General features: G+C 42.6%; 1 protein-coding gene across 5 annotated transcripts in view; it reads right to left on the reverse strand.

Annotated features, from left to right (window-relative positions):
* The window catches only part of KIAA1217 (KIAA1217 ortholog), a 914,794-nt gene that overhangs the window by 192,483 nt on the left and 694,638 nt on the right, over positions 1 to 27,673 (reverse strand). For all 5 annotated transcript variants that reach the window (XM_011991313.1, XM_011991311.1, XM_011991312.1 and 2 more), the window contains one exon: positions 7,074 to 7,272. In XM_011991313.1, the coding sequence (XP_011846703.1) occupies positions 7,074 to 7,272 (199 nt within the window). The remainder of the gene's footprint in view (positions 1 to 7,073; positions 7,273 to 27,673) is intronic.

The following is a 27,673-nucleotide window of genomic DNA, read 5'->3' on the forward strand; positions in this document are numbered from 1 at the left end:
TTTTTTGTTGTATCTCTGCCTGCTCTGACATTTTCTATGCTAGCAGCCTAAGAGCCTGACCATGAACTTACTGACCTGCTATGAAATTCTCTACTGCAAGTTTTTGTTTTTACAGTGTTACCTTTCAATCACTACAAGCCCTTAGAAAAACAAATTTAATAAATGCTTCACTTACTTTTTTTTTTTTTTTTTTTGAGACAGAGTCTCTTTCTGTTACCCAGGCTGGAGTGCAGTGGCGTGATCTCGGCTCACTGCAAGCTCCACCTCCTGGGTTCATGCCATTCTGCTGCCTCAGCCTCCCGAGTAGCTGGGAATACAGGTGCCTGCCACCATACCTGGCTAATTTTTTTGTATTTTTAGTAGAGACGGGGTTTCACTGCATTAACCAGGATGGTCTTGATCTCCTGACCTTGTGATCCACCGGTCTCAGCCTCCCAAAGTGCTGGGATTACAGGCATGAGCCACCGCGCCTGGCCTCACTTACTCTACAGAGCAATAGTTCTTTTTATTTCTTTAAAATTCATTTATCTTTTGGGCCAGGTGCCATGGCCCATGCCTGTAATCCTAGCATTTTAGGAGGCCAATGTGGGAAGATCACTTGAGGTTAGGAGTTTGAGACCAGAAGAAAACACAGCGAGACTCCGTTTCTAAAAAAAATTAAAAACAGAAAAATTAGCTGGGCATGGTGGTGTACACTTGTAGTCCCAGCTACTCAGAAGGATGAGGTGGGAGGATTGCTTGAGTCAAGGAGTTCAAGGCTGCAGTGAGTTTTGTTTGTGGCACTGTACTCCAGCCTGGGCAACAGAGCAAGACCCTGTCTCTAAAATAAATAAATAAATAAATCTTTGAATATTCAAGAAATAACTGTTCACATTCAGACAGTCTCACATTAGTCTTACACTTGTTTCCTCCTTTGTTTTCATCTTTAGAGATAGACAATTCCTCAATTCCTTTGCCCTGATTTCCTACTCAGCCTTGCATGTACACAGGATGGAAGATTCTGGCAATTATGAGACTTCTTTTCCTTAAATTCCCATAGGGAATGATAAGCCTCAAAGTTAATCATGTTGGAATAAAAGAACAGCCACATAGATGTTCAATAATGCACCCCGCCGGGGGACTTCCCCCTCTAACCAGTCTAAAATCCTCCTATGCCATTTAAGATCATTTTTGATTTTTCAGTCTGAGTGTTTCAGAGGCAGTTTGTTATGGAAATGGGAACACCTCTGGCTGCTGGGCTGGTCAGTGAGGTCTCTTTTCTAAAGTCATGCATTCAGAATATGGTCAACAAAGGAATCTGCCTGCATCAAGAAGTGGCTGCTGTTGTTCCTGTTTTCACATGAGTTTTATTTTCAAATTCCTGAGGGCTCACAGAAGAGTGGGAACATCTTGTGGCTACCCTTTCCCCGAAGGCCGACTACGCAGCGGCCAGACACCAGCCCCCGCCCATGGTCACATTCCAGACAGGCATTTCTAAGACAGCACCATGATTAAAAGGAAACTACTCCATCATTAAGACTCCAGACCTAATATCAGCAGGACCATTTTTCACGGAAATTATTTCTGCAACCAAATTCTATTGGAAGGCGGTTTTCACTTTACTTTTTAGTCTTCCTTTCTCCTGGTCTTCTCTGTTTTCACTGAAGAGAGAGTAAAGGAGAAGTGGCATAAATTCCATTGAAAAGAATTTGCTCTGGATAAGAGGAAAGGGCAGGGAACCAACCACTGTGGAAGTAGAGATTTAGACACGATAGGTTGTTGGAACCTGGCGATGGGGTGAGTCCGTGCTGCTGAACCCATCAATTTCTTTCTTTACCTTTCTTCTTTGTAAATTTCTAGGCTCTCAGCCTCAGAAAGGACTTGTGTGTTGCTGTCACTTGGCTCTGTCTGAATGGTAAAATGCTTCTCTCAAATGAGAAGTAGACACCTTGCATCCCAGGACAGCACCCAAGAGAGACCATTACACAGACACCAGTGATGTATATGACAGGTCCAAAACATGGCCACTGTTCCCCATTCTCTCTCTTGCATGTCTTCTAACAGCATCTGCGAAATGCACCATGCTCAGCCTTCCTGCATTTCTCCCAGCCCCCAAATACACTGAAGCAATAGAAATGAGAAATTATTCAAGTGGAGAAACTAAGAGTCAGGCAGGTTTATCTCCAGGCACAGGCAGACTGAAGTTAGGGAAGGTTTCCTCCCCTCTCAGGAGCTGGAGTGGTGTGAGGATTTCATCTTGTCCTGGCTCCACCCTCAAGGTGCCTTTCTGTGCTGCCTGAGCTGGGGAAGGACTCCAGTGACAAACTGTGGCACCATGCGCCAGAGTACAGGCTGGGAGCTGGGCTTTCCTCACTCTCCTTCCTCCAGGCCCTGTGGCTGGGGACTGGCAGTAACAGTATCTGATGCGCCTGGGGTGACATGAGGGGCTGGCACTGGGGTGAGGTCAGCAAGGCACATACTTCCAGTGCAAAATTTAAGGATCTCCCAAAAGCTCAGTTACCATGATAAAGAATGTCTTTGTGCAATATTTTTAAAAAGCAAAATTAATGCAATAACCCATGACAAAACAAAACTAAGTAGCGGCTTCCCAGGTAATCCAGCAATCATGTTCCTTGGTATCTACCCAGAAGAACTGCAATGTATGTTCACACAAATACCTGCACGTGAATGTTTATAGAGCATTATTTATAATTGCCGAGACTTGGAAGCAACCACAATATCCTTTGGAAGGTGAATAGACAAATAAACTTGTAGTATATCCAGACTACAGAATATTATTCAGGCTGGGCATGGTAGCTCACACCTGTAATCCCAGCACTTCGGGAGGCAGAGATGGGCAGACTCTTGAGCCCAGGAGTTCGAGACCAGCCTGGGTAATAAGATGAAACCCTGTAGGTACAAAACCTTAGCCAGGCATGGTGGCACATGTCTGTAGTCCCAGCTATTCAGGAAGCTGACGTGGGAGACTCATCTATGCCTCAAGTTGAGGCTGCAGTGAGTTGTGATTGCACCACTGCACTCCAGCCTGGGTGACAACAAAACATAAAAACAGATTATTCAGATGTGAAAAACAAATGAGCTATCTAACCATAAAAATATATGGAGAAAACATAAATGCATATTATTAAGTGGAAGAAGCCAATATGAAAAGGCTACATGCCATGGGATTCCAACTACAAGACATTCTGTAAAAGGCAAAACTATGGAGACAATGAAAAGATGAGCAGTTGGTGAGTGGTTAGCCAGGAGGAAGGGATGAATAGGCAGAGCACAGAGGATTTTTAGGGCAAGTGAAACCATTCTGTATAATACCATAATGGTGGATACATGTCATGACCTTTGTTCAAATCCACAGAATGCACAACACCAAGAGTGAACCCCAAAGTAAACTATGGACTCTGGGTGATATCAATGTGTTGGTCTCATTTCATTGACCGTAACAAACGTACCACTTTAGTAGGGGATGCTGATCAAGGTGGGGGCTGTGCATGCGTGGAGGCCAAGGGTGTATGGGAACTGTCTGTACTTTCTCCTCGATATTGTTACAAACCTAAAAAGTTGCTCTCAAAAAATAAAATGATAAAAAATAATCCATGATGAACAAACCATCAACATTTTAAACAAAGGCAAGGTCAACAGGGCTTCATGGGAGAACTTAAAACTCTGTGGATTGAGATAAAGTGACAATGTACAGATCCCAAAAGACACCCAGGGCTTCCAGATGGCATCAACAGCGGGTTTCCAGGGGGTTACAGTTCAAAGTATCCAGTCTGCATATCTGAGGCCCCATAGAGTTGCAGCTGTGCTTCTGGGCCACCCAGGTGCTGGGAGACACCCTTGCTCATGGCGGGGCTCTCCGGGGAGCACTATTTATCCCAGGAACCCGTGCGTCTGTGTGTTAAATGAGGCCAGGAGGCGGGGAGTTTCCCAAAGACTAAGCTGAGCAAGGCCTCTGGGAGGGAGACTGCGTTTACACTTGCTGTGACTCACATTTTCCTTTCTATTTCCCGTCCAGGTTCAACTGGATTACGCCATAAGGGCCAGGTGCGGCTTGGGGGACATTCCTCAATCGGCCACAAAGAGGCGGTCAAGGGCAACATCAACCCAGCTGGCCCAGTGCCAGCCTCATTTTCTGGAACCAGAGCTTCCCTTCGCTTTGGCAAGAAACTGCTCATTTCTCTCCTCTCCTCTTACTGTGTTCCTTTGTTTCTATCCAGGAGCAGTGAAAAATGACAGGTCAAAAAGCCCCTCACAGGGAGGGCAGAATAAACAGGTCAGATGCATTTTTCAGCCTGCTGTGACAGCACACCAGCACTCTACAGCAAAGGATGCTGAGTAAAACGGAGCAATTTGCAGAAGCGTGGCCACCCCTGTGCGAAAACACCCGCCACCCTCAGCCATTCCTTGGGCAAGCCGGCCTTAGCTCCTGCAGTCTCTCTGCCCCAAGGCTTGGTTCCTGAACCCAGCAAGTCTCAACCTGCACGGCCAACCGTTCTTGGCTGCAGAGGAAATTCCTTCCTTTAAGACAAAAGATCTATTATCCGACAGAGTCAAAGTTCCCCAGGTATGGGGGGAGGCGGAGAGGCATTTATTCTTATCTTCATTTTGGTTTGCAAAGCCGAGGTTATCTTTACAGAGACCTGAGCTTCACTCATTTCCTTCAAGCACAAAGGAGAAATCCCATTCCTTGCCTGGCTCCTAAGTGTGAGTGGAGTTAAGAAAGCACAAGTTTCAGGCCAGGCGTGCTGGCTTATGCCTATAATCCCAGCATTTTGTGAGGTCGAGGTGGGAGGATTACTTGAGTCCAGGAGTTCCAGACCAGCCTGGGCAACATAGTGAGACCCTGCCTCTATAAAAAATAAAAAATTAGCCAGGTGTCTGGGTGCGTGCCTGTCGTCCCATCTACTCAGAAGGCTGAGATGGGAGGATCCCTTGAACCTGGGACGTCGAGGCTGTAGTGAGTCATGATCATGCCACTGCACTCCAGCCTGGGTGACAGAGCAAAACTCTGTCTCAAAAAAAAAAAAAAAAAAAAAAGAAACCACAAATTTCTTGAATCCAGAAAGAAAACTCCAGCCTGGTGATGGTGTGGAAGCCTGTGTCATCTTGACACTGTCTTGGCCCATGAAGCTCCTTGGGTGTGTCCCTCCTGTGTGTGTCCTTGTCCCTTCATTTGTAAGATGATGTTAACGGGAACTGAAGCCCTGCACTTCCCACTGATGCCATTTAATTAACTGTGTGAGCTCAAACAAGCAAACACACACATCAACAAAAAGCACATTTTCTGTGGTCTTCTCTCATTTACACAACGAGGACCTTAGATTACTAAGATCAAGTACACAAAATTTAATGTTAAATATTCATATTGATAATACAAATAATAACAAAGTTGTGGGTGTGTATTTTTTTGATGGAGTCTTGCTCTGTCGCCCAGGCTAGAGTGCAGTGGCACGATCTCGGCTTACTGAAAGCTCCGTCTCCTGGGTTCATGCCATTCTCCAGTCTCAGCCTCCTGAGTGGCTGGGACTACAGGTGCCTGCCACCACGCCTGGCTAATTTTTTGTATTTTTAGTGGAGATGGGGTTTCACCGTGTTAGCCAGGACGGTCTCAATCTCCTGACCTCGTGATCCACCCACCTTGGCCTCCCAAAGTGCTGGGATTACAGGCGTGAGCCACCGCGCCCGGTCGGGTTTCTTTTAGGACAGCTAGGACAATGTCTGAATCCAGTCTGCTTGGGTCATTATCTGCAGCTAAGGAAACAAAATCAGGATACCTTCTCTCATATCTATCTTCTTCTTTCTTCTCCCAGCAAGGCATTTGCTCAGTTTTACATGGCGGAGTTCAGCTGTCTTTTGCATGCGCCAGACTCTGAAGGCTTTTGCATGTTGACCCTTTTCCTGTCCCCTCTTAGCCCCAAGCCCATCTGTTTGTAAACACAGGTACCCAAATCAGAACCTTAACATGGCAGTGAAGCATAAGAAACATCTGCCCAGTTGACAGAGAGGTCTAAATCCTCACGACTTGTCCATTTTGTTAAAGGGCCAAAAAAAAAAAAAAAGAAAAAAAAAAGAAATTTAAAAACCAAGCAAGATAGAAAGTGAACTTCCAACACAGAAAAAGGAAATGATATGTGGTAAAAGCATAAAAAGAATCCTTCTACCTTTCAGAAAAGCTGTGTACTACACACACCAAGCCCCTCTATCCTTTCACGCGGTAGTGGGAACAGCCTCGTGTTCAAGGTTCTTATGAATAGTCATGGAGATGCTGGCCACGTTGTCCCTTTTTGTCCTGGAGCCACTCATCTCCTCCACTGAATTACCAGACAGGTGCAGCAGGGCTGGTGGAAACCCACAGCACTGGGTAAAAATGCCAACTGTCCTGGTTTCTGGGACTGGAGAAGAGGTTTGCAAGGTGACAAGAGGATCATTCTGTGGCCAGTTCCTCACAGTTTACTGTAGACCAGTGGTCCCTAACTTTTTTGGCACCAGGGACTGGTTTCGTGAAAGACAATTTTCCACTAATGGTTTCGGGATGAAACTGTTCCATCTCGGATCATCAGGCATTAGTTAGATTCTCATAAGAACATGCAACCTAGATCCCTCACTCGTGCAGTTCACAATAGGGTTCATCTCCTATGAGAAGCTGATGCCACAGTTGATCTGATAGGAGGCGGAGCTCAGGCAGTAACCCTCGCTCATCCTCTGCTCACCTCTTGCTGTGTGGTCTGGTTCCTAACGGGCCACAGGACTGGTAGTGGTCCATGGCCTGGGGACTGGGGACTCCTGCTGTATAGTAGCAGGAACATAGGTAAAATACTACTAGCCCCTTGGCTTGAATTACTAATCCCAACCACTTCTGAATGTGCCCAGACTCAAAGCCAGCTTGCACTTGATGTGATTACCCATCAGGCAAATCCTCAATGCTTGATATTAAACCAATGAAGTTTCCCAGTACTAGAGTATTTGCAAATCAATATCAAATGAATGTTGAATGAAAGGGTATAGGTTCAGAAGTATAACAAGACACGCATTCAGTAAGAAAAGGGCATCAGAAACTGCCTTCTAAAGCTTACCCAGAGATCTTTCTTTCGTCTGGTTGGTTGACCTCACCACGGGAAGGCTTGCGCGAGTCCGGCTGCCTCTGGAAAAAGGGGTTGGAGCATCCCCCTCAGACATGGCTTCCAAAGAATCAGCGGACGTCTCTGATAAATGCTCGACCGGGTCACCCAGACTGGGTGGTTGAGGACTGTGAGACAGTTTGGGGCTCCTTGTCTGCAAAAGACATTTTAAAGAAAGTGGGAAAATAGACTATTATTAATCATATTGAAAATATGTCCAATGCCATCTCTATTAATCTGGAAAAATAATATGGCAAGGGGGAAAAGTTCATCAGAAGGGTTAGATAGAGAAAACTAAAGACCTAGTGGTCAAAGTATCAGTTGTGAAAATTACCGGAAAATAACATTGCCCTTCAGTGTTCCATTGTATTGATTGATTGATTGATTGCCAGAGTGCAGTGGCATGATCTCGACTCACTACAACCTCCGCCTCCTGGGTTCAAGCAATTCTCATGCCTCAGCCTCCTGAATAGCTGGGACTACAGGTGCGCTCCAACATGCCTGGCTAATTTTTGTATTTTTAGCAGAGATGGGGTTTCACCATGTTGGCCAGGCTTTGAGTACTTTGAGTACTCTTGAACTCCTGACCTCATGTGATCCACCTGCCTTGGCCTCCCAAAGTGCTAGGATTACAGGCGTGACCTGCCGCACCTAGTCTCCATTAAGATTTTTATTATTTGACTTATGTGGTCCATTTTGAACAGGGGGTTTAGGAGAAGTCACATTATAGGAAAGCGATAGCAAACAATTCCTTTTGCCAGACAAATTCTAACAGTGCTTTCACAACAGAGGGGACCGTATACTTTTCTATGCACCCAAGATGGATGAGGTACTCATACCAGAGTAAATTGTACACAACTGGCCCTTAACAGTCTCATACCAAGACTGTTTCTACAATCAGTAAACTCACATTGCAAGGGAGATATTTAATTTATTTTATTTTATTGTATTTTATTTCATTTCATTTCATTTCATTTCATTTTTCTGAGATGGAGTTTCACTCTTGTTGCCCAGGGTAGAGTGCAATGGCGCCATCTTGGCTCACTGCAACCTCCACCTCCTGGGTTCAAGCAATTCTCCTGCCTCAACATCCTGAGTAGCTGGGATTACAGGCGTGTGCCACCATATTCAGCTAATTTTTGTATTTTTAGTAGAGATGGGGTTTTGCCACATTGGCCAGGCTGGTCTCGAACTCTTGACCTCAGGTGATCCACCTGCCTCAGTCTCCCAAAGTGCTGGGATTCCAAGGTGCGAGCCACCATGCCCGGCCTTATTAATGATTTTTGAACAAGGTACGCTGACAATTCTTTAGCCAGTCTGGCCTCGAGGTTTGGGCTACAGATTTCTTTCATGGATGCCCAAGGTGTGCCCGATACTCTGGCAGTACCCTTTGAGAATCGGATAAGCAGCTTCTTGCTAAAAGTACAAGAAGACCCCTCTCAACAGCATCAATTGTATTATTCAGACAATCACACCTTCCTATGCGCCTCTCAGGACCTTCCCGTAGAGGAAAGCAGGGATAAGGTCAGTACCTTCTGCCCTGTGTTTCTTAAGGGATGAGGCTTCAAGATGACTGGGTGTTCCACAGGAAACTCAGCTCAGATTACATGCCAATATCATGATCAGAAGGAACATGTATTAACAGTCAGATTGTCTCCTTTGGTTAATTTTTCTGTGCAAATCCCTAAAGTGGTGTATTCCTAGATTTATTTTTCACAAAGTCCGCTTCTGTTATGGGGATCTGGCTTTGACACACATTACAAGTATTTGGCCAGGAAAATTATCCCTAAATCACTGCCCAGTTCACCAAGATTTAGACAAATTCATGTGGTCCTCAGTGAGGTAGCTTCCTCTTTACCGTGCTCAGCAGAATATCAAGGTATGATGTCCTCATCCCTGACATTTTTTTTAAAAAAAGAAGATAGATTCAGTTTAGCAAAATAGCCAAGAAATAATATAACTTTAAGCAACATGGCTACATTTATAACCTCTGCTATATGGTCATCTTTGTAGCTCACGGCAGAAACAATACATTTGATGAGTTGTCATTTTCCATTGCAGAAGGTAATAATCCTTGAAGAAAATCAAAATCAAATCTGTTTCTTGTTCAGGGTCATCGTAGTGGTAGGTAAGTAGAAAAATCAAAGATGTAGGGCTATATATTTTCCTCCCTCACTTCCTATACATAACGATTTATTTAGCTCCAAATGTAAACTCCTCTTTTCGTTGTTGTTCTTACTCACGTTCTCACTGAAAACGATCACTACATATTAGCAGTCTCCTCACACGCAGTACCCTCCCCTCTGATGCCAGCTTGCTGCTGAGACATCATTTAGTTCAGAGAAAAGACAATGGAAATTGCTGACACTTGTGCCAAATACCCTGTGATCTGATATGCTGGAAAAAAAAAAAGTCAAAACAGCATTTTGGAACAGTGCTAGGCACCATGGGTAAAAGTGCACCAGAGATAAAAGTTCTTGAGCTCGTCAAGCATATAATAAGGTCTATATGGGAGCAAAAGATAATGTATATGCAATAGATGGACAAGAAGAACGAAGAGGTGCATCACCCTGAGTGCAGAAGGAGTTTGGGGCAGTAACTGCTGAATTTAAAGGGGCATGGGGAGAGGAGAAGAGAGAGGTGCAAGGGTTGCTCTGAACAGAGCAATAAAGCGCAGGGCCACCCACTCCAGCCTGGTCTTTCCTGATTGGACTAAACAGTAGTCACCTGATCTTAGTTGGATCAATCAAATTCTCACCCCTGGAAATGTCTTTCCTGATTGGGTCAAGAAGTAGCCACCTGAACTTAGCTGGTCCAATTAAATTCTCTCCCCTGTAAATTTAGATCTGGGACAAAGGATCTATTAGTCAATGTCTACAGAGAACTTGAAACAACTTAGTTTTCAACTTGAAGCTGTGGTTAAAATGGGCAGGGAAAGTGAAACAGAGAAAAAGGGCAGAGAAAAAAATAAAGCAAATCTGTATTAAAAAATAGAGATGTGAGACCCCCATGATCTTCAGAGAGCGCAAAGGATAAGACAGCAGTCATGTGGGGTCTCCTGGGCTTCCCACTTTCCGTTTCCAGTACATTGTGGGGTCCTTCCAATTAATTTATTCAATTAATTCAATTTTTGTTCTTGCACTGGTTTGGGATAACTCTTTGCCTTGCAAGCAAGCCACCACTGACCAACACCAATTCTAATGGTTCCTCCTGGCTAAGCTGCTACGATGTTCACATATTCATATTAGTAGGAATCATGGAGAAAGCTAAACTCTCTGGGGCTTGTTTCCATAATAATACTTCCCATCATTTTATATTTCATAGATGAAAATTTCTAAAAAAAAAATTCCCCCCAAATTTATGAGGGGTTACAATACAGGGATGTTGATTTTATTTAGCAAAATAAGAGGCATTAAAGAAATCTTACTCTCTGTGGTATGATTTTTTTTACCATAAGAAAGAAAAGATACTTTAATACCAAAAAAAGGGGAAACAAACACAATTTCAGGTTTGATCTAGTGAAAAATTCTTTATGTTGGAGTTAGCATTCTCGTTTTGCCTTCAGTGAAAACTTTTCTCAGTCATGCATGGCCTACAGCTTGGTGTTTGAAGCTGCTACCCTAAGCTACTGAGTGCAGAGCTCCTCCTAACTGAGGGGGAAGCAGAGGATGGTGGGAATATTCTCTGAGCCATGTGAGCAGGACTCAAGGGTCCATAAGACTGGATTTTCCTCCTTGCTCTATGGAGATCCCTGTTTCCATCACAACCTTGTAAAGACTTCCCCAATCATTAGGCAACCCCAAACCTGGGAACCCAAACAGTAAGCCCTTTGAGGTCATGCAGGAAGGGGGTGGTCTGTATAGTCAGGCCACCTGAACCCCACTGGTCCTTTCTAGTCTTCTCTTCTTCAAAGGAGACTCTCTGTCACCAAGACATGCTGGTGTAATTGACTCAATGCAGCTCTCTCCTCTTCTGCATCTGTGATTCACCCTCTAGAAAGATTTTCTTCCTAATGAAATGATGAGGGAAGAAATAAAGGACTCAACATATTAGGTGCCCGCTGCTCTGTACCAAGTAATTGTCATGTGGTAATCTTCTTTAACCTTCCCTGTAACCTCATACTCTGGGTTATCACTGAGAAAATAGAAAAAGTGGGCTGGGCGCGGTGGCTCACGCCTGTAATCCCAGCACTTTGGGAGGACGAGGTGGGGGGATCACGACTTCAGGAGATCAAGACTAACATGGTGAAACCTCATCTCTACTAAAAATACAAAAAATTAGCCAGGCATGGTGGCGGGCACCTGTAGTCCCAGCTACCTGGGAGGCTGAGGCAGGAGAATGGTGTGAACCCGGGAGATTGCAGTGAGCGAAGATTGTGCCACTGCACTCCAGCCTGGGTGACAGAGCGAGACTGTCTTAAAAAAAAAAAAAAAAAAGAAAATAGAAAAAGCAGCTTGCTCTGAAATTCTACCAAATGAAAAGAGCAAAGATCACATGTGGTGTACTCCAGAGTTGACACCAGTGGTAAGATTGGTTGGTTGGTCATTAATTTATTCAGTCAGTCAGACAGGGTCTCTGTTGCCCAGGCTGGAGTGCAGTGGTGAGATTATGGCTCACTGCAGCCTCGATCTCCCAGGCTCAAGCAGTCCTCCCACCTCAGCCTCCTGAGTAGCTGGGACTACAGGTCTGTACCATCATGCCCAGTTCATTTTTTAAATTTTCAGTAGAGGAGGTCTCACTTTGTTGCCCAGGCTGGTCTCAAACTCCTAAGCTTAAGCGACCCTTTCATCTCCTTCTGCCAAAGTGCTAGGATTACAGGTGTGAGCCACTGCACCCTGCCTCAAATTTTTATTTAACCAGGAGTCTGGGAATGCTAGTTCTAGTTCAGCTTCTGCCAAAAACTGATCCACGTATAACCTCACTGAGTCACAGCTATCTCATCTGTAAGGCCAGAGGTTGAGCTAGTTGGTGTCTCAGATCCCTTGCAGGACCAAAACTTTCTAACTCTAAGTACACATCACACAAGAAGAAAAGATCATGTCACCCAGAAAAAAAAGTTTACTGAGATTTCCTTCGAATTATTTATCCTATAGCACCTGCTCCACAGAAATACGTAGCTAGGTAGTGCTAAGATCTGGCTTTCCGCATTTATGTCCTCAAGTGCATGCAACATAGTTGAACAGCATTAATTTTTAAAAGATGGCCATGATTTCATTTTAACATCATAAACAAATATTTGCTGAAATGTTCACCAAGTGCACTGTTTTGCGAGGGGGATTGAATTTATTTATATTCTTTGCAATGCTATTGGATTTGGAGATAACAACAAAGATAAAAGAAAGTTAGAGCTAGAGGCATTGATGATGTATTTTTCATTCCCGTTTTCAGATCCTTAAACCCTAAATTGAAATGCCGAGGTCCTGAAAAGGAACCTGCAAATGTAGCTTTACATAATATGTTAATTGCCAGGAACAGTGGGGTGTCTGGCTAGCCAAGGTATTCACTTTGCTTCAGATTACATTCTATTGTGAAAAGAAAAATCAACATCGCCGTGATGAAGTTTTACTTCATCCTAATTAATGCCCAATTTGCCGCAGGGCATTTGAAAATACAATGAAGTTTTCCACATGCAAATATATTTGGAATGACTCATTCCTAGCACTCATTAAATGATGTGGTTAATTTAATCATGACATTCAGACACTTTTCTTTCACTTGTGTATCTTTCAACTTAAACCTAGTCAAAATTCTAATTTCAGTTGAAGAGAACATCCTAGTTGCTAGGTACTCTTATTAAAAATTCCAGGAACAAAATATTAAATTAACAAATAAATCATCCACAGACTTTAGGTTTTCTCTACCATTCCTGCTTCGTGGTACTCCAAAGGAAAATGAACAAACTGGCACTACAGAAGCTCTACGCTTCTAAATTTGCTTACAGAGTCCTTTCTACAAGCCACAGTGCAGTTGCCTTTTCCCCCATTTTCTGCCCTCCTAGTTTCCAGTCTTTAATGTCCATGCTGCGTTGAGGACTAAGGAGGGGAAGGAAGATAGGGAGCTCCATCGGGCACACCTGGCTTCCATCTTCCCTCCCATCCTTACATAAACCCTTCCCTGGTGACAGCATCAGCTGAGGTTTTCTTCCTTCAGGTGTCCACTTGCCATTCTCTGGTGAGTCCTGTGACCAACAGCAGGTGTATGTTTAGAACAGTGGCTCACACCTGTAATCCCAGCACTTTGGGAGGCCTAGGCAGGCGGATTGCTTGAGCCCAGGAGTTCGAGACCAGCACGGGCAACGTAGTGAGACTCTGTCTCTACAAAAAAATTAAAAAATTAGCAGTGTGGTGGTGCACACGTGTAGTTCCAGCTACTGGGGAGGTTGAGGCAGGAGGATGGCTTGAGCCCAGGAGGTCGAAGCTGCAGTGAGTTATGGTGACACCACTGCACATCAGCCTGGGAGAAAGAACAAGACTCCCATCTCTAAAAAATAATAGAAGAATACAAAATTTAAAAAAGAGCAGAAAGGCTTGGCTATGCATGGCTTCTTGGCAACTTCTCACAGCTTCTGTGGCTTATGGACAGAAAAGCAAAATCTGAGTCAATATCTCCCCAGTGCCATTCTTGCAATTATGCTCACTCTGGGGAATAGACTGAGACCCCCATGATTCTAAAATACAACAGGTGGGTGTGAGAACTGCAACACAAGTGGAGAAGAGAACTGTAGTTAGTTTTATCATGATCTTGTAATTTTGGGGGGGGTCTGGCATTAAAGACTCAGAGAAATGGTCGAGGAGAATAAATCAGCAGCTTTTGTTTTTAATAGAAACCTTGGGTGCACGCACTAGAGGGTCCTGCCGTTAATCTACAGTACAATATACACACACACAAAATCGGGTATTTAGTGGACATCTGGATGCTGCATGTGAGCAGTTTGTGGATACATGCCAGACTTACTAGTAACCAGCAACTTCTGGACCTTACAATAAGATAGATCTATATTCAGTAACCCCGTTTTAATGCCAGTTTCCAACTGTGCATATCTGAGATTCTCATGTCTCTCCTAGCTTAAGTTGAGGTCTGAAAATTAGTATTTCTCTTCCCTGACTTGGACAAAGGAGAAGCATTTTCTCTAGGATTTATTTTGATGAAATATCCTTGATACACTCAGTTTATATCCTGTTTCTTCAAGGCTAATGTTTCAACACTTTTCTCCCTTTTCCATCCACAGAGTACCCAGACATTATTCACGATTTTCACCTGTGAAAACAGAATGGCATTTGTTCTGGATGGAAATCAGATGATTCAGCAGTTGGGCAAAGTACAAGTGCATCTTTTGTTTCCACATTTTCCTTCTCTGTGTGTATTATTTCATTATCAGATTGGAAAGATGAAAGGGCAGTGATGCCTAGTACCCCGTGCTCATGGGTAGCTCATATAGAGCCAGCCACAGTCATCCCTGCACTGAGGCATCCACTGTGTGGAGTGAAGTGAGCCAGGCAGGACCCCTCAGCTAACCCAGTGTCACCATGCAAAGCCCCCTGCCCTCCTACAGCTGCAAACAAATAAATGACAAGGACACCTCTGTGCAGAAAAGGGTAGTTCCTCATTGTTTAAAGAAGCACCACACTATGCAAATACTCTCCATAGAGTATTATCTGTGTGTCAGATTCATCTTCTGAGGTATTGTTAATTTGCCTTGTCCTTGTGGTTATCAGAAACAAACAAAAAAGTTATGGAACTTCCATTCCTAGCCATCACCTCCTGGGAAACTGCCAAGCCTTTAAGTTCTAAGGTCTTCCCACAGGGAAGGGTTGTTAATGGTGTCTCCATGCTACAGAGGCCACACTGAAGACTCTCTCCCTAAACTGGGATGAGAAGGTAAAGGTATTTGGAAAAGAAATCTGGACTTGCCTCCAGAAGAGGAAAGGCGGAAGTTCCTAATTAGGCAGGAAGAGGGGAGTGGACGACTTCTCAGACCCAAGAAGAGGGTGGCAGTTGTCAGGGCTGGTGATGGTGCTCTTCAAATTCGAAAGACCTGTATTCCATTTGCAAGAAGTGACCCACAACCGGGAGGGTGGATGTGTGACATGCTTAGAGTGGCTGAAACCAGGTGCTCACACTTAGGATACTTGGCAAAGGTCCCCCTAAACCTGGCTGCAAACAGGCTGCATGGAAGGCAATTCACTATGAGTCCCAGGAGACTCAGAGGCCCTGGCCTGGTTTTATTGGATTGGACAAGCTCCCCAAGATTTCCTTACGACTCTAAGTGAGGGGACAATGCCTCCCCTTAATAGGATGAGAATGAATTTCTTAGTAATTGCCGAAGCCAGGATAGATTAGTGTGATCTGGGAAAATTAAGAAAAGTGGTAGCTCTCGTATTGGATTGTCAGGAAGCAAATCTGTACATATTACATCTTTAATAGAACAAATAAGTCTTGAAACAATTTGGAAGGCTGGTTAACAAATTACAATGTATGTGCACTCCAGAGTACTACACAATCATAATAAAGATGTTTTAATGGAATTTTGGGGTATAATTTAGTAATTGGACACAATATAGCCAAAAACCAGCACGAGTTTTCTTTTGATGGTGTCATGATGGGTAACGTACCTTCTTTTTTAGTAATTTCACTTTTTATTTTAGATTTAGATTTATTTTAGTGTGCACGTTTGTTACATGGGTATATTGCAAAATGCTGAGGTTTAGGGTACAATTGATCCCGTCACCCAGGTAGTGAGCATGAAACTGACCCAATAGTCCCACAGATTATTCTTTTTGATAAACTGAACAAGAAATTGACTCTTCTGGTCTCAAAGCTGGAAACTAGTGTTTGTTTTATCTGAGTTCCTTCCTCAGGCAACACCTTTAGGCCTCTCAAAAAAGTATCCAAGAACTGAAACTCACCAGATCACCAGACCAGATGCCACACCCCTCATTCATCATGATTGTTTCTTTGCCCCTCCTCAGTTCTTGATTTCTTACATGTTCTTATGTTTCTTTCCTGCCACATAAACCCCTAGTTTTAGTCAGTCAAGGAGATGGAGTTGAGACTGAGCTTCCATCTCCTTGGCTGCAGCACCTGATTAAAGCCTTCTTCCTTGGCAATACTTGTCTCAGTGATTGGCTTTCTGTTTGGTGAGCAATAGAACCTAGACCAAACCCCTGGTGTTTTGGTAACAAGCATAGTATTCAATGGGTTTTCAACCTTTGCTCTCCTCCTGCCTCCCCGACCTGCAGTAGTCCCCAGCGTCTATTGTTGCCATCTTTATATCCATGTGTACCCAATGTTTAGCTCTCACTTACAAGTGAGAATATGCCATGTTGGGTTTTCAGTTCTGCATTAGTTTGCTTAGGATAAGAGTGACATACTTTCTTTATGTCTCCAAAATAAGAATATGTTGTTTTTACAAATCAGAGAATTGCTAAATAGGTCATGATATTTTTAAAGAATAGATCAGAGGAAGGGAAGACTTTTCCATAAAACATTTAGAATCCAGAAGGATTCCTGTCTATGGTGACCTGAATGCATTCATGCCCATTCCTGTCTTCTCTCGTGTATTCTGTATGATTGGATTCTAGGTTTAAGAACTTGTGGTTAGAGATGGTCGCTGAAATGACAACACAAATGCATGGGGAAAACACGGGAACGGAAACACGTTTTCATTTTCATGTCATGCAATATTTGGCAAGAATCCAGAATTATAAGAACTTCCAATTCTACAAAGCGATACAGTTAAAAAAGAAGCGCCAAGGCCATCAAATCAATTTCAGACATGCGAATTGCACTCCAACTTGTAAAGAGACAAGACTTCTGCATCTGTAGTTCTGATACCATTACAGTAATTTAATTTAAAGGCTCTTAAAATTTGGTTCTAGGTAAATTTGGAATTTTAGCAATTTTCTATGATCCCCTAGATATTTTCTACCTTTCAACCTCTTAATAGTTTGTAGAAGATACAGTATTCCTCTTTTTTTCCCTTGAAGAGGTTTAGTTCCACCTAGAGGAGGTGCTAAATCTGTTGCCTTGCAGAGGAGACAGGGGTTCTTATCAGATCAGAAGTCAGGGTGGCCTTTTTAACTCCAGGATTAGACATCAATCTGTCAGCTGCCTGCCTTGTGGTTTACCTGTAACATGACATAAACTCTACTGAAATACCACCTCGAATTGTCTGCTCTCTGACTCCTCCCCAAAGCCAGAATGAGATAAAAGCTATTTAAAGAAAATAAAGCCTAGCTCGACCATGATCTCCATTTAGCATCCTTCTACCAAGTTAGAAAATGAGATCATCAGTAAGTTCCAAGTCTGGATCTCATTAACTCAGACGTTCTTCCCCTTCAGAAACACGTTCATGCAACTTGTATTCAGTGATGTGTTTTCTTCTTTTCATCTTGCCAATACAAAATTAATACAAATTTGCCAATACAAAATTACAAAATTGGGCTAGATGCGGTGGCTCACACCTATAATCGCAGCACTTTGAGAGGCTGAGACAGGAGGATAAATGAAGCTAGGAGTTTGAGACCAACGTCGGCAACACAGTGAGACCCCATCTCTACAAAAAACAGACTTTTTTTTAGCCAGGAGTGGTGGTGCACCCTACTCAGGAGGCTGAGGTGAGAGGATCCCTTGAACCTGGCAGTTCGAGGCTGCAGTGAGCCATGATCACACCACTGTACTCCAGCCTGGGTCACACAGCAAGATCCTGTCTCTAAAAAAAAAAAAACCACATGAAGAATACTGCTGTTTACTTGTTGGTCCTGCCTACTATGCTGATCTGTGTATCTTTTATAAAGGCATGAACAATGTTTCTTTTAGAATTTAAAACAAAGGATATGATTTTGCTTCCTGAAGGATTAAGTATTACCTTGTCATATAGTGAGAATTATGTAAAGTATCATGTATGTTGGGAAGCTTGAAACTAAATTTAATGTCCAAGCTAATCATAGAACCTACATTTGAAAATTTGCTGCCTCTTCTTATGAGATTTTGCCTTTTGATTTTCAGTGTATCTACCTTAGGGTAGATGTCTTTTTATTGCAAGTTGCCTTGAATACAACAATTAATTTATTCTTTCTCCCCTTTCTTTCTGAAACAAGAAAAGTAATGCCTTATAAACAAGCAAGAAGTTGAATAGGCTTTGACTCCCAAAATCCTCATTGATTGAGGTCTGAGCAAGGCTGCAGATGCTTTTGTAATTCAGAGAGTCAGGAATGCACTTTAAAAGGCTATAGGATAAAAGGTGTCTGTGTGAGGATTGCTGTTATTATACTGATAAAAGGAAAGAAACCTGCTTGTAGCCTTTGAAATCTCAAGTAAAATACAACCAGCATAACATGGTGCTAAGTACGTATCTTAGAAGACCTCCTTAACAAAAGTCATTCTTAAGCTCACCTCTGCAGCCTTGGCTTCAGTGCTTTATGGAGAGGATGTGGGATCCCAAGCCACGGAATGGTACCCCTAAACCTTAACTGCATTGTTGCCAAACCAAAGAGGCTTTCCTTGCTAGCAAAGGCCCTCACCCTCAGTGAGGGTATGGGCTGTGCCATGGGAGAGCTTACGATGTCCTCACCACCCCACAGTGATGAAGGCCACAGGGAACTGGGCAAGAGGGACTCTTGTGGGTTCCTGGGGTCACCAAGGCTCAGAGCTTTTGGCCAGACTCTCCCCATACATCCTGGAAATCGATTTCACTATCAATTTCAAACACACGCCCCCTCCCGCCAGCCCAAAACCACTACCACCACCACCTGTACAATTTCACTGGAATGATTTTCAAATCAAAACAAAACACCTCGTGAAAGTTCTAACTAGCTTTCTGCACCAAACATTCTGATTTTCCTCTAGTCCTGCTCTAGGAAAGTATACCAGTGTTCGAAGAGATGGACAGAAGACAAAATTTATAATGAGAGGACTTACTGTTTTTATCAGGTTATTTTATGAAAAGCAGACTCCAATCTTGCCATGAACTCACAGTGCAACTCCATATGAAACCTTTCTGAACCTCAGTTCTCACTTTTATAAAATAATCAGAATATCTACTTGATAAAGTAAGAAGTAATTGGAAAAAAGTTGCATGGGACAGCAACTGGTAAATTATAAAAGAGGCCAAGCATCTAGCTTTCCTTCGGTAGTAAGCTGGTATTACTCTCAGTAGGGTGATTCTAGATGGCTCAGCTTCCTACTGTACTTGGGAAGTCCTGTAGCTTCTGGGATCCTATGTGAGAGGAGAAGGGTACAAACAATCCTTTAATGGTTCTACCATGCCTTCATCTTGGTCTTGTGAGATGGGTAACTAGTTACGGCCAATTTCAAAACAGAATTTGACATCTGGAGAGGATCTGAGAGTTACTCATTCACTAAAGGGGGAAGAAGATTACCTTCGATTTCCAAACTTAACCTTCATCCAATTCCATCTCCAAAAAACCAGCATTATAATTTAAAATGCTTGAAAATGCCAAAAAAAAAAAAAAAAACAACAACAAAAAAACGCTTCAAGAAAAATCTCAGATATCCAATTATTTGCTGATATGGAAAAAGAAAAAAAAAAAAAAAAGAAAGTCAGTACTGAAGATTTATCTGTTTCAAGCAGAAGAAAAAAAGAATAGCGGGAGGGAATCCCAAACTCTGTATTACTTCTCATGGGAAAATCCCACCAGGCAATGTCAAATCTCTATTCTGAAAGTAGGAAGAAAGGTTAACGGCATGGTGTGAAGTTGTAAGGAAGAGCTCACTATGCCCTTCCTTTCCCTTTCTGCATTTTAACTTAGTGCACAATACATGTGCATGGAAATAATAAAGATGCCTCTATTTTGCATGAATTTTTAGGAATGTGAAAATGATTAAGAATAAAATTAAGGATAAACCCCATCAGAACAGGGATGATGTGTGACATGACAGTTCTCTTTAGTGTCTAAACTTGAACTTTTATGTTTATTTGTCTGGGCAGGAACTTTCTAAATTGAGCTTGTTACCCTAAAAAGAGATCAGTGAGATTAATTACTAAGAAGGGGAAGGTAAAGAGATAAGAATGGTCACTGAAGACTGACCAATGGGAAGGAGGTCACTTTTGTACAAAAGCCAGATGGCCGAACATTTCCTAAGTGTGCTGTGATAAGCACAGCCATCACCTAGTTGTGTGACCTTGGGTAAGTTACTTAACTTCTCTGTGCCTCAATCACCTCATTTGTAAAATGGGGATCATAGTATACCTACCCCACAGGGTTGCTGTGAGAAGTTAATACTTGTAAGGCACTTAGAACAGTGCCTGGTGCACACAAGTTCTAAAGAAATATGTTTATTTCCATCACGATCATTATTAAAATGTATATAAGTCAAATGATCTGGACCCAACATTGGACACATTGGAACTGAGCAAAGCAGAATGACATAGCTTTGGGGTTGTCAGAATGATTCAGGCTTCTGTTTTACTGCCATGAGTATTCTGCCTGAGCAAGCTGGCAAGGATGGGATCTCTGCTTAGAGATGCCCACTTTTCAAACAAGTATTCAAAGATCTCCAGCTTGCTGTTGCATTACTGCTGATTCCACAATCCAATCTGTGGAAAGCAAATTAAATAGTTCGAAGCAAGCATGCAATTAGTGTTCATTTTAATACTGACTCTCATAATTTTTAGAAATGCACATATTTCAGAATGCTGCAAGCACTTGGCTCTGATAGTTTTGAATCAGGGATTGGGGTAAACAGCGAAAAGTGCAGGCATCTGGTTTAGTCACTGACACTGATTAGAACGCCACTCGCAGGTGAGGGAAAGGTGCAGGATGAGGGTGCAACTCGATGCAGAAAAAGAACAGGTAGAGTACTAACTCGCTGAGATGATTCAATTTTCATCAAGTACCTTTGAATGTCAAGTTCTGCCTGAAGAGAGATCAGCATGCCCTCCAAAGCCTGTGGACCAGGAGAAAACAAGAAAAAAATACGAAAGAAAAGGGGTGAAAACATGAAGAGAAAAAGAATAGGTTGACCAAATGGACCACCTATTTATTCATGATGAAAATGTAGCACAGTTAACTTCTCTTCCCCCAAAAGAAAGAAAAGTGATGACAGTTCCATCCTTATATTTTAGAAAGACATATTGAAGCCTTAGCTAGCAATGGGTTTGCCTCAAAATAACCTGCCATAGGCGCTTATGAATGAACCTTGTATCATTGGAGTGTGTGTCATATTGACCCACTGTCCCTGAGGTTCTCCCAGAGCTCCAGGGGACTTACTAGAGCCTACCCAACCCAAATGAAATAGCTTTCTTAGCCAGAATGCAGTCTAGTGGTGATGCCCGAGGCTGCCATCTTGATTGTCACTGACCCCAGGGTCACTGGCCACTGGGTTACTCCACAAAAGCAGGCCTGTGGGTACAGTGCTGTCTGCCCATGCTTTGTCATGCAGGAGGGCACACCGCAGGTGAATACATACAGGAACAGAAGATCCACACTGTAATTCAGGGCACTAATTCTAATATTTGAACCTGGTGGACCCCGGAGTGTGCCTTTGCTTTACCATGCTTATGGTGCCAGTATTTAATATTTTAATTCTCATTGATACCACTGACTTTTTTTTTGAAACAGAGTCTCACTTTGTCACCCAGGCTGTAGTGCAGTGGTGCGATCTCAGCTCACTGCACCCTGTGCTTCCCGAGTTAAAGCAATTCTCCTGCCTTAGCCTCCGGAGTAGCTAGGATTACAGGCGCCCACCACCACACCTGGCTAATTTTTGTATTTTTAGTACAGACAGGGTTTAACCATGTTGGTCAAGCTGGTCTCAAACTCCTAATCTCAAGTGATCTGCCTGTTTCCACCTCCCAAAGTGCTGGAATTACATTTGTGAGCCACTGTATCCAACTCATTTTTGAGCAACTTTTTAAAAAAAAAAAACATGGCAGTGAAATATTTTTTGTGCCTTAAAAAATGAAAATTTCTATAATCCTCATGCAAGAAGAGCGACTTCCTCTTGTGCCCAGTATCAGCCAATGGGGTGTCATAGCTGCATATCTTACTACACATGCATATACATATATCCATAGGGACTATTAACGTATAGGAGCCTCTGAGTACCATCATGATTGAATTATACAATATCCATGACCCATATCACCACTGTGTGTAGATTTTATATATATATATGTGTGTGTATATTACTTAGAACTTAGTCCCACACATATCAGACACCAATATCCACTACAAATAAAAGAACATTTGAACACAAATGGCTATACTCAAAAGCCAAAAACCCAAACAACAGGTCTCCAGACAAAAACTGTACTAAAATATTCTACCCAAGATGCACATGGGGGTTAAAAAAAAAAGTAAAAGAACTTGAAGAGACCTTTAAGAGAGAAAGGGAGAGACACCATTAGAAAAACGATTAGCTAAAGCGACCTCATAAAAGCCCTTTTCTAGGTGAATATATTCTCACCAGAAAGGTGACGGTTGCTTAGGGCCCTCTGATTCTTTGCTCTGTAGTTTACAGGCTTCATCAACTGTGAAAGAAATATCCTGAAGTAGACCACAAATAATAAAGCCCTGCAGGTGCATGGTAAATAAAAGTGTAAGATAAAAACAGGATGATAGATTTGAAGAGCTGCTATGGACAGGGAAAAGGAAAAAAAAAAAAAAAAAAGAAAGAAAGAAAATCACAGAGCGTTTTCATTATAAGATGATTAGTAACACCGGCTGGGGGCAGAGAACCAGGACAACCACAGCCCTTCGGAGAGGACCAGCAAGGGAAGAGGGTATTGGAAGAGACCAGAGACCCAGTGAGACTGCCAAGAGGGACAAAAAGACTTCAACCACTCTCTGCTAGGTGACCCTCATTAGAGGAACTTACAACAAAGAAAATGAAATACCTGGAGAAACGGGGGCAAGGAAAGTTGCTACAGCCATTGCTTTAGACAAATATCATCTGAAAGTCAAGAAAGTAGGGGAGGCTGGGTGAAGTGGCTCACTCCTGTAATCCCAGCACTTTGGGAGGCTGAGACGGGAGGATCGCTTGAGGCCAGGAGTTCGAGACCAGCCTGGCCAACATAGGGAGACTCCCATTATCACAAAAAATGAAGGAAAAAATTTAGCTGGGTGTGGTGGCAAGCACCTGTAGTCCTAGCTACTCAGGAGGCTGAGGTGGGAGGATCGCTTGACCTCCAGAGGTTGAGCCTACAGTGAGTACAGTGAGCTATGATCATACCAATGCATTCCAGCCTGGGCAACAGAGAGAAATACTGTCCAAACAAAACAAAACAAAACAAAAAAAAAAGAAAGAAAGAAAAGGAAAGAAAGGGAAAGAAAGAAAGAGAAAAAAGGGAAAGAAAGAAAAGAGGCAAGAGAAACACACAATTACTCAAAGCCTCCAAAAGTTGGAGCAAACCCCAGTTCTACCTGTTACATCTTTTCCTGCCTTTGCTAACTGAGGTCATGGAAACCTAGAAGCTGGAAGACTCTCCCAGCATCAGAGCAGGGAAGGCCCCGGGATGCTGGCGAGGCAGGAAGCCCTTCTCAGAAGATGCAATGGAATAAGCTCATGAACTTCAGGCCTCAGGATCCTATAATCACAGATAAGTTTTCTCAGGATTACAAAATGAACCTCACCGAGAACCTTGTTTCGCTTCTCAGTAGGTTCTAGCTGTGTGGGAAAAGTTTTGTGCCCTACAAGTTTTGAACCCAGCAATAAGAGCGATAAAAATGCAAACTGGATTTTATTAGGCCTCTCACATATATCTGATAAATCTACGTGGAGAATTGAGAAGCTTGATTTATGGCTTCGACTATATAATAGAAAATGGTTCTTAAAAAATAAGAGTGGGTGGCTGGGCACGGTGGCTCACGCCTGTAATCCCAGTACTTTGGGAGGCCAAGGCGGGTGGATCACCTGAGCTCAGGAGTTCGAAACCAGACTGTCCAACATGGTAAAACCCCATCTCTATTAAAAATACAAAAATTAGCTGGGCATGGTGGTGAGGGCCTGTAATCCCAGCTACTCAAGAGGCTGAGGCAGGAGAATGACTTGAACATGGGAGGTGGAAGTTGCGGTGAGCCAAGACTGCGCCATTGCACTCTAGCCTGGGCAACAAGAGCAAAACTCTGTCTCAAAAACAAACAAACAAAAAAAGAGTGGGTGAGACCGGAGTTGAGGTTTTTCAGTGAATGTCTGGATTATCTAGGCTAATGATAATCAGTAGTTTATTACATATAAAGAGGTTAGATCAAGATTAAAAGAATGGGCCAGGTGCGGTGGCCCATGCCTGTAATCCTAGCACTTTGGGAGGCTAAGGTGGGCCGACTGCTTGAGGTCAGGAGTGCAAGACCAGCTTGGGCAACACAGTGAGACCCTATCTCTACAAAAAATACAAAAATTAGCTGGGCATAGTGGCACATGCCTGAAGTCTCAGCTACTTGGGAGGGCTAAGGTGGGAGGATTGCTTGAGCCCAGGAGGTGGAGGTTGCAGTGAACTGAGATTGTGTCACTGCACTCCAGCTTGGTCAATAGAGTGAGACCCTGTTTCATAAACAAAACAAAAAAAAACTAAAGGAACATTACTGAGAAAACAGGAAGACTCAACTACCTCCAGGAATGGCAAAAATAATAATATTGTAAATATTAAACAGAAGAGTGTTTATTATTTCAAAGACTCCTAATAAATTCATCAGCTATCATAAGAAAATGGCAAAAAGAAACTTCAGACATTGCTGTTATCCAAAATGGCACTTGAGATCTCTCTGAAAGGCTGAATATGGCAGGAAAGGAAAGGGGTTCAGAGTTTCTTTCCTAATGCTGATGAGTCTGAGAAGAGTTGCTCAAGAATAATAAATATTGGGTAAACACACAATATGCAGATGTAGTGAAGAGAACCAGAAATGAACAACACACAGACACTACTTAAAATGGTCTGAATGACAAGCGATATTTATCGTCTTTCTTTTGCTATGTCTATCTCAGGGTTTTCTATCATAAATATAATTCTATAACAAAGCAAAGTATCAGTAAAGGTGGGAAAAGCAAAATGATGATCTCTAGGGAGCAACAAAGGTAGATGTCAGGAAACTCTGGAGGCTGCTAAAATTTAAGCACTCACCCAAAGTTCACAAATTAAAGATTTTCTTTTCTTTTCTTTTTTTAAATTTGAGATCAAGTTTCAGTCTGTCACCCAGGCTGGAGTGCAGTGGCGTGATCTCAGCTCACTGCAACCTCTGCCCGGCTAATTTATGTATTTTTAGTAGAGACAGGGTTTTGCCATGTTGGCCAGGCTGGTGTGGAACTCCTGGCCTCAAGTGATCTGCCTACCTTGGCCTCTCAAAGTGCTGGGATTACAGGTGTGAGCCACTGCGCCCAGCCCGGAAATTAAAGACTTTCTGATGTCACTTTACATAGAGTCAACTTTCGACTCTCTGGAAGCAATTTAACCAGTTAGGAGACTAATCGTGGTAAAGGAAAATATATTCCTAAAAAATGTAAGATCTCATGAAGAGATCTCTGTATTACAAGCTGTCTCGAGTTTGTAATTACACAGCAATCACTGAGCCATCCAGTATATCTTCCAACATGAAGATCTAATCACCAAAGCCTTAACTCAGATTGTTACTTATGTTTCTAAATCTATGGAAGCATATTTCCTTTTCTTCTTCTTTTCTTTTACTGTTAATATTCTTATTCTCTATTTTACCAGTGGAGAATGTTTAGTATTAATTTCCAGTTAGTTCAAGATTCAAGAAATGCAAAGTGCTATTTTTTTCAAATTTCTGAAAGCCTGCTGTCTCCTGCTTTGGAAGTCCCATAAGGGCTCTTTAATTTCCTTAAGCCTCTTTCCTCATCAGTAAGTTGGTGTAGCAATAGATCATAATAGGTTGCTGGGAGGATGAAGTGAGATCCAGCCATGTAAAACACTGTACACAATTCCTAACACAGACTAAGGATGCAAATGTTAGTGACTTGCAGATTTTTAAAAAATTGCATTCTCAAAAAGATGCTCTATTTTAACAAATGAACAACATTACGATTTTGCATATCTTTTTGATTCGGCCATTGTATTTCTAATAATGGACCGTAAGGAAATAATCTACAGTCATCTACAAGGAGGCCCTGCATGATACGGTATTTGCCCACACACAGTGGAACCAATAAAATCAAGCAACCACACCTAATGATGAAGTACCTATCTTGTAACAGGAGGGAAAGAAGTTCACATATACAATTAAGTGGATAAAATCATATTAGGAAAAATGGGCTGGGCGCTGTGGCTCACGCCTGTAAACTCAGCACTTTGGGAGGCCAAGGTGGGAGGATCGCTTGAGCCCAGGAGCTCAAGACCAGCCTGCACAACATGGTGCAACCTCATCTCTACAAATAATACAAAAGTTAGCCAGGCATGGTGGCGTCTGCCTGTAGTACCAATTACTTGGGAGGCTGAGGTGGGAGGATTACCTGAGCCTGGGTAGGTTGAGGCTTCAGTGACCTGTGATCGTGCCACTACACTCCAGCCCGGGGTGACAGTATTAGACCCTGTCTCAAAAAATAAAATAACATAAATAAGAAAAAATGGCATGTGCTTGATGGCATGTGGCTTCTTTCCTTTGAGTCTATATGCCTAGAAAAAAATAGGAGAAGAATACATACCAAAATATTAACAAAGGTATTCTATGTGGGTCATGGGACTGTAAATAATTCTCCTACTCTCAGTCTATTATTTCTAACATTCCTAGAATATCCATGATTACTTTTGTAATAAATTTTTTTTAAAAAAACTCACCTGAGATTTAGCAATACATTATTTGTGCTTGCTTTTCTGATTTGTTTCTACCTCCAAAAAAAAAAAAAAACTTAGTATTGTAGCTACTGATAAATTTGAAATAACAGGAGAAAAACTGATTTGATTTGAGAGTTTTAAAAATGGGAAGAACAATAAAATCATATCACACGTGTGTCCTCTTCATTCCATCATTTTGTTTCCTCACGTTAATTACGTATCAAGCTGCACCACAAGGGGGTGCCCTGAACCTAGCAAGTATGATACAGTCTCTGGCATAATCAAAGGAGGCAGCTAAAATCCCAAATTCAGGAGGAAACAAGACACAGGTCAACCGATTGCTTTTGGTCAATCTTCATCCTCTCCAAAGGCCCCCAAATGGCTCCAGTTCAAATTCACTCGGGCTGAATGTAACCAGTCTGTGAAAAAACTGTAACGGGCTGACTGCTTGCATAGTTAAAACCCATGATAGAACGGAGAGACTTGATTGCTGCAAGTCTAAGAGATTTCATAAAGTTACCACTGAGGAATAAAAAATTAGTAGTCCCGTGTCACAAAACTAAAGAATACAACATGACCAAATGTGGGGGAAATAGTCTTAAAAGTAATTCTATCCTGGCCAGGCTCGGTGGCTCACGCCTGTAATCCCAACACTTTGGGGGGCCAAGGTGGGTGGATCACTTGAAGTCAGGAGTTCAAGACCAGCCTGGCCAACATGGTGAAATCCCGTCTCTACTAAAAATACAAAGAATTAGCCGGGTGTGGTGGCGTGTGCCTGTAATGCCAGCAGCTCGGGAAGCTAAGGCAC

The sequence above is a fragment of the Mandrillus leucophaeus genome, unplaced genomic scaffold (genome assembly GCF_000951045.1).
Source record: "Mandrillus leucophaeus isolate KB7577 unplaced genomic scaffold, Mleu.le_1.0 Scaffold394, whole genome shotgun sequence".
Taxonomy (NCBI): Eukaryota; Metazoa; Chordata; class Mammalia; order Primates; family Cercopithecidae; genus Mandrillus; species Mandrillus leucophaeus.